Source organism: Rhinatrema bivittatum, chromosome 4, assembly GCF_901001135.1.
Source record: "Rhinatrema bivittatum chromosome 4, aRhiBiv1.1, whole genome shotgun sequence".
Lineage (NCBI taxonomy): Eukaryota > Metazoa > Chordata > Amphibia > Gymnophiona > Rhinatrematidae > Rhinatrema > Rhinatrema bivittatum.
In genome coordinates, this window is record NC_042618.1 from 228440030 (window position 1) to 228452598 (window position 12569).

General features: G+C 47.0%; 1 protein-coding gene across 1 annotated transcript in view; it reads left to right on the forward strand.

Annotated features, from left to right (window-relative positions):
- The first annotated feature begins 2736 nt into the window (after positions 1-2736).
- Positions 2737-12569, forward strand: part of TUBA8 (tubulin alpha 8) — a 64723-nt gene continuing 54890 nt past the window's right edge. Inside the window, exon 1 of the mRNA XM_029599813.1 lies at positions 2737-2875. Within this exon, the coding sequence (XP_029455673.1) occupies positions 2873-2875 (3 nt within the window). The 5' untranslated portion in view covers positions 2737-2872. The remainder of the gene's footprint in view (positions 2876-12569) is intronic.

The window sequence follows — 12569 nt, forward strand, 5'->3', positions numbered from 1 at the left end:
TCTACCGTCGGAGGGCAAGGCCAGGTGAATCAGCAGCTGAATGAAGACTTTGCCCTGGAAGCTCGTGATCCCCCCCCCCAGAAGGAGCCTGTAGAGATCCGGCTGCTGGGACTTTAGGAGATTCACTGAAGACTGAAGATAGTCTGGATGCAGGCGCCTCCTGCAGGTCGTGGATTCCAGACAGCTGGCGCCTCCAGCAGGTCATAGACAGTCCAGGAGTAGAGCTGAAGAATGGTCTGCAGCCAGTCCGAAGGTCAATTCCAGAAAGGGGTTGAAAGCCAGTCCAGGAGCAAGCCCACTTGTTTTGAAAATACTCTTTTGTTGATGCATTAGTTCTTGAGCTCATGCATTACTCATGTTTTTGCCCATCAACACAGTTTTCTGTTAACTGTATATCCCAAGTTACACTACCCCTTTTTTAGCCATTCCCTATATTTATTCACGTTATGTTGACGAGTTATTGTTGTCTATGTAATATTTATTTATGTTCTTATGTTCAGAAACTCTGTTTATGGTAACGCCTTAACCGCGACAGTTTTGTTCTATGGAAACCGACCTGATTTGATACTTGTATTGAGAAGGTCGGTATATAAAAATCCTAAATAAATAAATAAATAAATAAGTAAGTAAGTAAGTAAGTCAGGAGAATGGTCTGAAGCCAGTCCAGGAGTAAGCCAGGAGAAGTGGCAGAAGCCGGTCCAGGGTCAAGCCAAGCGAAGTACGGAAGTCGGTCTAAGGATCAGAAGCCAAGACTCTGTCCAACGAGGAAGGAGAGCAGGAGCGGGACGAAGACCAGGAACAAAACCAGGGAGCCAGAACCAGGAACAAAGACACTGGAACTAACCAAGCCAGAAGCCTCAATTCCAAGGCAAGGTCTGAGGAGCAGACCTTGCCTTAAATACCCCAAAGAGGGAGGAGTCTTCAGGAAAAAGCCACGACAATTTCCTGTCATGGCCCCTTTAAATCAATTCTTCAGCCGTGCGTGCGGCTCTAACTCTTGGAAGTGGGCGGAGTCAGCCCGGCCGGGCTCGGCCATGGCCGCATAGGGATCACCTGGGGGGGGGGGCCTGCCTGCACCTGCAGGAGCCCAAGAAGAGGACCGCGGTGGCCTGCCCGTGCCTGACCCCGGTCGCGAACCACCGCGGCTAGCAGCCATGACCGCAGCGGGTAAGGAGTCGGCCCTGGTCGCGGACCGCGTTCGGCTTATTCTGTATGCCCACTACGTAGTGTATTAGTGTTCTAGGGCTTGGTTTAATGTTTGCCTTTGCTGGGGTTTTTTTTTTTTTTTTACATAAAGTTGCTCCTGTTATGGCATAGGAAGGTCCTAGGTGAGGTTTGTTTTTTTTGGGGGGGGGGGGCATTTGTAGGGATTTGACTTACTTCACAAAGTGTCATTGGAGAGATTTTTTTTTTTTTTTTTTTGCTGTCACTGAGGTGAACCAGCCTTTGAATATATTTTTTTTGCATGTCCCAGTTCTGTTCTGCACCTGTTGCAATCTTAAGTTCTTATGATTATTGCTGATTTATTGTAGTTATGATATTCTGCATTTTTGGAAAAGATTCATAAAATATATTTGTTTTATTACATAATTGGATCTGATGTTTCTGTTAAACTTGTTACTTTTCACATGATGTGTATTTATAAACTGCAATAAATATAAGATAAATTAATTTAGATTAATGAGGTAATTTTAATGCCGGTAAGTGCTTTAAATAATAGAATTAAAATATTTTAAAGCATCACTCATGATGAAACTACTTAGAAATCCATTGTCAGATGTACTCTCAGGCATTATTTATTGATGAGTACAAATAGCAAGATCTAGACTTGTATGTCAACTGCCCGACTATGTTAACCCTAGCCCCCCTCCCCATCCACCCCCCACCCCCCAAAAATAATCATTTCTGGCTACAACACTGTGTTACCTTAAACTTAACAGTAGGGGATATTCTGAAAGGTAGCCTCTTGTCCAACAACGCTGCACCCAGGGTGCTGTTCCTAGCTCTGTCTGGCAGTGGTGACCATCTTGCTCCAGAAAAAGGCTTTTTTTTAATAGGGAAGGGTCCCCTCTTCCTCCCCCCCCCCCCCCCCCCCCCAATTTAAGGGTGTATAGTGCAGAGGCTTGAAATTCTGTAGTTATGCATGTAACAGTTCCTTTCCGTGGTGTAGCTGCAGTGTATGGTGCTGTAGTTTCGATGACTGCAGGCTACTTTAGAGATATAACTTCGCTCAGTAGGCAGTTATCGAGTAGTCTGCCTTCTGTGACTCCCATCTGGGCAAGCAAAACACAGTAAATGATCATGTTGGTAAAGAGTTGTAATTAACTTGTTTGTGGTATTGTCATTATCCCTAAGAGGTGGTGGATTCTGGATTTAATAGAGTTTTCTCACGTTCTTTATCTGACCTCCTCTACCGCCAAATCTACCTTTTGGAGCATATTGGGGGTGGAGGGTAGGGTATGCATGGGTACACCTCTAAGAAGCAAACGGGTTGAAAACTTATAAGTAATGGTTGCAGTATTCTTTTCTTTCGCTACTGTAACCCGGTCAGAGTTGTGACAAGGGTAGCGTGCAGCCCCCCTCCCCAGGAAGAAAGCGGCCCAGCGCCGGCGGCCTGCTGCCTGCAGGGATTGTGATGGCGCGCGGTGTCAAGCTGGTGAACACTATGACGAAGGGCTTGAAATCTGGGATAAATGCCTACTGCCCCTCTGACGGTACTCATTGCAGTGCCTGGGGGACACAGAGACAAGAAGTGCTAAGTGCTCTGCACGGACGGACAACCGGACAGCCAGCCTTAGAGTCGCCGGAAGGACAAACCGACAGCAGCACCAAACCCCACCAAAAAAGTTAGCAGCTAGAACAAGCCGCGATCATGGTAAGAGGTGGAGCTGCTGCTGGCCACGCCCCCAGCGGTGAGGCGGGAGGGGCGGACCCGGAAAAAACTGTACAGCAGGGCGGCCGTGAAGTAGCGAGAAAAAGGGGCGCTGTGCATGGGTTAGAGGAGAGTCAGTGTCTTAATTATCGCTGGAGATGGAGAAGTATTTCGTGATTTATTTAGATTTCTATTGTCTATTTCTATATCGCTTTATTCCCCGAAAGGGGACTCAAAGTGATTTACATCATTCATCGTGAATACGTTGCATCAAGATAAAATAACACTCCCTTCCATAATAAATTACATCAAACAGTTTAATATCAATATACAAATACAGCTCAAAGGGCTCTTTCCTGGGAAGCAGCATCCTGCTCGATTTCTATTTCTGTGCTAAATTTATAGCCTGTAGCAGTGATTGGTTGGGAGCTGGGGCTCTTTACAGACCTGATGGGGGTCTGCTGGTTTTTCGAAAGAGGCTGGAGGTCCTATACTCTTATGATCGGAAACAATTTATATGCCAGGAAGCGTGCTTGTGGTACGTTGTGTTAGATGGATCAATAGATCTAGGGAGTTAATTCACCCGAAGACAACTCTTTAGTAATAAATGTACTTTCCTGTCTGTATTCTCTTTCGTAAAGGTGGGAGAAGGGAATGAACGCTCATAAATTTTAGATCAGATTATATTGGAGCTGGATTGTAATTACGATGACCAGCTGTCTGATAAATGGAGGCGCAAGCCATTAGTGTTAGATAAAATACCTCTTTTGTCTTATTCGACAATATATGGGCTCAGTCCAATATATTTCAATAGGGCTATAAAATCTGTCCTGTTTGTTCACCACACAAGGTTCAGCACCCCACGTCCCTTCCTTCCCCCCCCCCCCCCAAATGGCATACATATAAACCTTGATCGCCCTAATGATAATTTATGTGAATTTAGACACTGGGATCCTTTAACCAATTTTTCACTTCTTTTCCTCCTTCCTTCCTGGCAAACAAACACATGCTCCCGTCAAACTTTCCAACCTGCTGCTGACCCAGTGATGCTTTTTCAGACATTTCAGTTATTATGATCTAATTATAATTCTTGTGTGCTGTTAACTCCATTATAAGCAGTAAAATGGCAAAGTGGGAGTTGGAAGGTCCAACATCGGAAACTTCTTCCACAAGGGCTGGCTTGGTGATTTAAGTCGCAAAGGGCTTTGCCAGGCAGAAGATCTGGGTCAGATTCCTAGGTCGGGCATTTTCTGGCCAGTTAGGGAAGGGGGATGCTGTTCCAGCAGTGACCACACCCTCTAGGGTGAAGGGAGTGTCAGTCATTGCTCAACAGCAACATCAAGTGGCCAGACTTAAGAGTCCGTATTAGCTGGGTTATGGAAAGCACTTCAGCCTGTGCACCCTGACTCTGACCAGTAGGTACTGCTGTTGGGGGTGGCTCTTCTCTACTCTGCCCCCTGCTGGGGACTGTGAACACAACTACACATTTTGTACAGCTGCTACTTCACCATTCCTTTTGTCGTGAATGTAAATAAACTGTCATGCAGATATGCTGATCTTATCCCCAAATGCATGCAAACATTACAATGAAGACAACTAAAGGGTAAATGTGAAGATTAAAAAACACAAGTGTGGCTATAATAAAAATGTGCACTTCCTTCAAGCCAAATAAGATTAGACATTACAAATAAAAGGAAAGAAAGATCTAGAAATAAGATCAAATAAAGAATAAAGATAAAGAGGCTGAGCATTTCATATATGTGCTTTTTAGGAGAAGGAGCTATAACATGACCAACTAAGAAGTATAAATTAATATTTGTGCTGTTTTAATGAGGAGGTAAACAGAGACAACATGCCCTCAGAAAGAAAAATCTGTAGTAGGTTTAAATATGTTATTTTCCTTCTGATGTTATCAGCCAGATTAGAGACTCTGACAAAACCACAGCTTTTATGTCATGCTGTTTTGCTGAAACCTCAACCAATGGCAGAGCACCTTCAGCAGTGCGTGACATCACAGTGCAGCACCTCACATCACTTGCACCTGAGGCAAAATTAAATAAGCAAGTGGCCATTGCACTGAAACAGGGTGAAGCTGGTCTTACAACACAAAAAAATGTAGAAATTATAACATTGTAATGAAGATACTAACAAAAACCCTTCCTATTGTGTAATGAAACCCAACCAGGTGAAGACATAAGGGAAGAATATTGAACTCTGTGGAAATAGAGTTCCCCTGCTTGGAGACTCCCCCCAACCAAATAATTGAACACTTAACATAGAAGAACAGATTTTAAATAATTTATTAATTGTGTAGGACACAGTCTAATACTTTTACCGACAGAGCAATTGATGCCAGCTTTTATCATATCAGCCGCCTGCAATGCTATGCTGCTGCTGCTTGTTCTAGTATGGACCAAAAAATAGTTCTAAATTGAAGCAGTAATTTCTTTTTATATTTTTTAATCTGCATTAACCCATTAGCAAAAGAAAGATTACCAGTGTGATGCAGTGCATTGAGAGCTAACTGGACTGAAAGAGGATTTTTCCCAGTGATAACTGGGCTAGATGGGAAGTTGAGAGAGAAAACCGTGGGGAATTTCACCCCCCCACCCCACCCCCCTTTCTATATCTGTTAATTGCCCGTGAAGACTTATGGTGCTGTAGCCCCAGTGGAATCTCGTTCCAATTGAGCTGGAAGCCTGAAGGTTCAAGATGAAACTGTTAGGCCAACACCCCCTACTCCTACCCTGTCAATATAAACCATATTAATCTCATCTTCAAAAAAAAAAATCTAGTCTATGCCTTGCACTAGTGTTCTAGGTAATGCTAATCTTTTGCTCAAAGGCTACAACAAATCTTCTATAATCAGGGGTTTAAAACAGCCGTTCTCATTCAGGGATATGGGAGGGGGACATTTGAAAGCTTGCAGGGGGTACACTGCTATACAACTGTCACTACTCAGAAGAAGGGAACCCAAACTTCAAGAGATGATCATCTGCTTCTAATTGTAGGCAGAAAGAAGAGAGAAAAGTAATGTGGCGTGCCTCAGGGATCAGTTCTGGGGCTGGTTCTGTTCACTATCTATGTCAACGATATTGCAGAGGGGTTAGAAGGAAAAGATTGTCTTTTTGAGGATAACGCTAAGATCAGTAACAGAGTAGACACCCCTGAAGGAGTAGAGAGAATGAGGTGTAATCTAAAATAGCTTGAGAAGTGGTCAAAGGTTTGGCAGCTCAGATTCAATGCCAAGACGTGCAGAGTCATGCATTTGGGGAGTAGTAATCCAAAGGAGCTGTATGTGATGCGTGGTGAGGGTCTGATGTGTGCCAACCAGGAGAGAGACCTCAGTGTGATAGTGTCTAATGATCTGAAGATCGTGAATCAATACGACTAGAGCCAGAGGGATTCTGGGCTGCACAGAGAGGGACCTAACCATCAAGAAAAAGGAGGTGATAATGCCCATGTACTGTGACTGGTGAGGCCTCACCTGAAGTATTGTGTTCAGTTCTAGAGACTGTATCTCAAAAAGGATAGGGATAGGTTAGAAGTAGTCCAGAGAAAGGCAACTAAAATGGTGTGGAGTCTGCACCAAAAACATATGAGACTTGAGTACCTAAATACGTATACATTAGAAGAGAGAAGAGACAGGGAATATGATATAGACTTAAATTCCTGAAGAGTATTAGTAATCCACAAGAATCAAGCCTTTTCAATGGAAAAGAAACTGTAGAACTAGGGGTCATGTCATGAAACTCCAAGGGGGAGTCTCAGGAACAACGTCAGGAAATATTTTTTACAGAAAAGGTGGTTGTGGCAACCCCGAGGATTGACCCTTTTTTCTCCTGGGTTGAAATGTACAAAACCATTTGGGTGGGGGAGACCATGCCATCATCATGCTCTGACTGTTATGTTTTTGTATGGATGTGAACTCTAGGCCGAGGTGAGAGGTGTCTCCGCCCACAGGGAGGAGCCCTGTGGGCCTCACCATCAGCAGGTGCGGTCTCAGTAGCGCAGGACACAGCTGTTGGGCAAAGACTTTATTAGGAAGAAAGGCAGAGCCCGCAGTTCTGAGCAATGGGGTATACACAGGATGATGTCACTAAAGCGAAGGTCCGGTAGTGGCCCGCAGCACAGGGTACGCCAGGAAGTCCCTTTGGGCGAGTAGAGGTTACCATAGACGTGCAGATCCGGTAGTGGCCCGCAGCGCGGGGTACGCCAGGAAGTTCCCTTCGGGCGAGTAGAGGTTACCATAGACGTGCAGATCCGGTAGTGGCCCGTGAAGCGAGGTACGCCAAGGATATCTGTACAGTAGATGATGCTAGTGAGGTAGTCAGAGGTGCAGGAACCTGGAGCTGGAGTACATAGCTGGAACAGCATTACCCTGCAACACAGGGTGTACAGGAACCACTGCAACTGAAGAAGGGATGGTAGTGGCCCTGGACCGGGGTACACTGTAGAGAAGCTTCAGCAAGCTGGTATCGTTGAAGTCTGTAGAAAGCACTCACAAGAGGTAGTTCCAGGAAGATGTCCCGAGAAGCGGGACAGGTAGCAGTCCAAGGCAGGAAGGCCCTCCGAGGAGCGGATAGCTAAGAACACAAAAGGGCCCCCGAGGAGCAGGTACCCAGAGCGTCCACACACCAAGAGAGAATCTGGAACTGAAGTTCGAGAATGGAGTGGATTCAGCAACAAGGGAACTCCTTGCTAACTCATAGTAGCAGAGGGCTGGTCAGCTTAAGTACAGCAGCAAGTTGACGTCATTGGGAGGGAACACCCATGAGGTTCCCGCCATGATATGTGTAAAGGAGGCCCTTGTGCGCATGCGCCTTAGGTGATTCCGGATTCAAGATGGCAGTTGGTAGCGCCCATGCAGTCCTGGGGACGATGAGGTTGGCGTTGGCTAGCGGAGGCCGCCATTCTTCCTAGGATTGATGGTGCAGGGAAAAAAGTGGTGAGCATGAGAGGTCGCAACCGTCTGTGACTGACTGGCGTAACAGTACCCACCTTCTTAGGGCCCCTCCCCGGGGGTTTTGGTTTCCTAGGATGTGATATATGAAACTGTCTGATCAAATCCTTGTCAAGGATGTTACTTGCAGGTTCCCAACTATTCTCCTTGGGTCCAAATCCTTTCCAGGATATGAGATACTCCCATCATCTTTCATGTTTCCTTACATCAAGGATGTCTTCTACCTGATAGGTAATATCCTCTTCTGCAGAGAGAGGTTGAGGTTCAGGTGTCTTCCTTGAGAACTCCGATAAGATGAGCGTTGTGTATTCGAAGAGAGGCTGGTAACTGCAGGCTGTACGTGATTGGACCCAGGCGACGGAGTATTGAAAAAGGCCCTATGTACCTGGGCACAAATCGAGCAGAAGGCAGTTTTAAGCAGATGAAGCGGGTACTGAGCCATACCTTGTCTCCGGGTTGTAACTGCAGAGCTGCTCTGTGATGGTCATCATAGAACTTCTTAGCTTGTTGTCCAGCTTTCTGGAGAAGTTCTTTAGTGTGTTCCCAAATCTGGTGAAGTACCTGCGCCGAAGCCTGGGCTGCAGGAGTTGATACTGACCAAGGCATCGGTAATGGAGGTAGAGGTTGACGTCTGTAGACGAGTTGAAAAGGGACGCTCTCGTCCAGCGCCTGTTACTCAGACAAATCCTGCACCCAGTATCGAGGAAGAAGAACCCATGCAACTAGGCCGCAGCCACCTGTCAGCTAAGGAGAGGCATCACCGAAAAAGACTTGGCCTCTGCATGTACTGTGGACAACCTGAGAAAAAGGGATCAGTGAACACCAGGAGTACTTTATTCAGCACACAACATCATAAAAAGCCCGACTCAGACTGAGTTTCGCTCTTTGAGCTGCTTCAGGGGCTATTACATCTAATGGTGGTGGTTAGTCTCCATCCAGCAGTTCAGCCTCTCTGAGTGTGCACCACAATTTTGATGTCAGCGCATTCACTTCTCATCGGCTGACAGCTCCGTGTCAGCCGAACATAAATCAGTCTAGAGCCGCCACATTTAATCGTGCTCCTAAATATTATACCAGCCCTCAGTGGGTCAGTGCGATCAATATTTCAGCCGGTATGATATTTAGGAGCATGATTAAATGCGGCGGCTCTAGACTGATTTATGTTCGGCTGACACGGAGCTCTCAACCGATGAGAAGTGAATGCACTGACATCAAAATTGTGGCGCACACTCAGAGAGGCTGAACTGCTGTATGGAGACTAACCACCGCCATTAGATGTAATAGCCCCTGAAGCAGCTCAAAGAGTGAAACTCAGCCTGAGTCAGGCTTTTTATGATGTTCTGTGCTGAATAAAGAACTCCTGATGTTCACTGACCCTTTTCCTTTGGTCGCTACTGCAATATTTGATCAGTTTCCGGTTTGTTTTTTTGGACCTTCCCTTCTGCGGACAACCTGGCCAAGCTGTTCCCTCCTGTCCCATCTGTCCGGGAAACTCGCAGACCTAGGATCCGCCAGAGGATTCCTCCTAGGTCTAACTTCTCCATTTCCTCCACTGACACTCCCCATCTCCATTATCTAGGATACTCTTGAATTCCACACACTAGCTCTAGTGCAAGTGGGAACTTCATACTCAGACAACTCGTGAAGCACCTGCAAATTCCCACTGTTCAGACACCTACTCCACTATTATTATAATCCATACATGGCAAGCCACTACCTGGTGAGGTTTCTTGTTCTACTCAACCTATTCGTCTCTGTACGGGGTCGCTACACTCAGAGACCATTTCTTTCCTAGTCCTGGATAAGGCAATACATCCGGTGGTACTCGGACTACCATGGCTACAGATGCACTCATCCCAGTTTGACTGGAATACCCTAGAATTATCCCAATGGGGGAAAGCTTGCCATGGAAAATGCTTGGAGATGATAACTCCTATGCCTTGCCTGACCACTACTACCTCCCTTCCGGACCTACCTCAGCAGTACTTTTCATATCAAGATGTATTCTCTAAAAAGGCAGCAGCACTCTACCACCTCACCGATCCTTTGACTGTGCCATAAACCTAGTACCTAATTCCAAGCCTCCCAGAGGAAGGGTGTACCCACTTTCTGTCTGAGACCAAGGTTATGTCGGCCTATATTCAAGAGAACTTGGCAAAGGGCTTCATTCGGCCTTCTAAGTCACTGTTGTGGGACCATGGGTGCGGACCCATCTCTGGTGGTATACGTGTACCCCTGGGCAACAACGCAGCTGTAGAGAAGCTCCAGCAAGTGCCGAGGCAGGTGAGAGGCGTCCGAGTGCAGGCTGGTTAGACCTTGACCACTGCCACACCTGTACACAGTAGAGAGACCCAGACAACGCAATGTTTGGTCTCATGAGTGGCCCTCCGACTACTCCTAGCCCTTTCAGACCTGCCGCACGGAGCAGCAACTGTGACAGGGTGAATGGTGGTCGAAGGAGGAAGACATCAGACGAAGATGAATGGAATGAGACAACACTCAAAATAAGTGAGGGCTTCACAGACGAGGTTGCTTGAAGAAATAAAAAGGATGACTCAAGGTACGTGAGGATTTCATGAAGAGTCACAAGGTCACCCATCCTGGATAGGTACTGCCATGTCACACGCCCTACACAACCGATGAGAGCTGGTTGCGGACCACGCTGGCAGGCGCACCCTACATAGACTGACATGGCTGGTCGCGGACCACATTAGTGGTTCCCCAAAACAGGTTGATAGAAGAAATCCACGAAGGTTCGAACGAAGCCTGGGCCGAGGAAGGCCTTGCACGGCCAATGAAGGCAAGACAAGGGAACAGCCGAGGTGCAGGGTAAGAAGAGTCCAATGTAGAGAAGTAGACAAAGAAATGAGACGACATCTGAAGATGAAGACGGTCAGGATGTGTGAAGACGAAGACGTGAGACCATGGACGATGAAGACAAGACATGGAATTCCAAAGGAAACAGTGCCAACGAGAAGCTGAATGTAGGGAAGTCCTGAGAAGGACTGGCTCCTTGTGAAGGCAAGGCTGAAGTGAAGACTGGTCCTTTTTATAGGCAGAAGAGGCGGATCCAAAGATGACATCACTGGCAGACCTCCTCCCTTGCTGTTCCTCTAAATGCTGCAGAGAGAGCCGGCCTCGCCCCCTAGAAGGAAGGGGCAGGACCCTGGACAGTGCCCATGCGGCAATGCTGAGTGCAGGAAGAGGAGCAGGCCCCGAGCAGGCCTGACACTGAAGGCAGCTTTCCCAGCCGCAGGAGGAGGAGGAAAATGGATCCTTGCCGCAGGAGAGCCTGGGGCTTCAGGCCCTTCCCCTCTGAGGGGAAAAGGTAATGTTGGCGGCTTCCGGGCTGCATGGGGATGTTGTAACACGGCTCCCTGCCACTTTGAAGGTAGCAGCGCAGCTCCCAGCCGCAAGGAGAAGTGTGAGTGGCCTCCGGACCGTGCCGGATAACATAGCGCGGCTCCAGCCGCATGAGAAATACCACCGGCTGTGCCAGGCCGCAAGATAAAAATAGCAGCGCGGCTCCTGCCACTTAGAGGCATGTCGGCGGCCTCCTGACCGCGTTGCTGGCAGTAGTGCGGCTCTGGCCACGAGAGAGCAAAGAAGGAGAGGTGAAGAGACTGCCCAGACGGGGCAGAATCGTAACAGTCACCTGCTGGAGCCGGATTCTTTTTTTGTGGGTAAGAAGGACGGATCCCTTTGCCCATGTATAGACTACCGCGGCTTAAATGACATCACCATGAAGGACCGCTATCCATTGCCATTGATCTCTGAACTCTTTGTTAGGCTTCAAAGATGGGAATTCAACGCAAATTCGGCCCAGGGGAACAATTCAGACCCGTCGCTTTGTCTGGAATTGACATAAGCCCATAGAAATTGTTTTAGCGTACGGTTTGTTCTCTCTTTCTGTCCGTTGGCTTGTGGATGGTAAGCTGATATAAGATCCAAGGATATGTCAAACCTTTTGCAGAGAGATCTCCAGAATTTCGCTGTAAATTGAACTCTTTAGTCTGAGAGGATGTGCTTAGGATGCCATGAAGACGGAAGACATGACAGATGAATAACTTTGCTAATTCTGGAGCTGATGGTAACCCGGGTAATGCCACAAAATGAGCCATTTTAGAAAAGCGGTCTACAGTGACCCAGATGGTGTTATTGCCGTCGGACACGGGTAAATCGACAATAAAGTCCGTGGCTATATGTGTGGGAGCAGGCAGAGGCTAAAGAAGTCCCCAGGGATGACTGGCCAGTGGTTTCTGTCTCGCGCAGGTAGGACATGACACCACGTAAGAAATTGCCATGCTGGGTCAGACCAAGGGTCCATCAAGCCCAGCATCCTGTTTCCAACAGAGGCCAAAACCAGGCCACAAGAACCTGGCAATTACCCAAACACTAAGAAGATCCCATGCTACTGATGCAATTAATAGCAGTGGCTATTCCCTAAGTAAAATTGATTAATAGCCATTAATGGACTTCTCCTCCAAGAACTTATCCAAACCTTTTTTGAACCCAGCTATACTAACTGCACTAACCACATCCTCTGGCAACAAATTCCAGAACTTTATTGTGCGTTGAGTGAAAAAGAATTTTCTCCGATTAGTCTTAAATGTGCTACTTGCTAACTTCATGGAATGCCCCCTAGTCCTTCTATTATTCGAAAGTGAAAATAACCGAGTCACATCTACTCGTTCAAGACTCGTGGCTGGATACCACGTAGGCCCATACATCCTC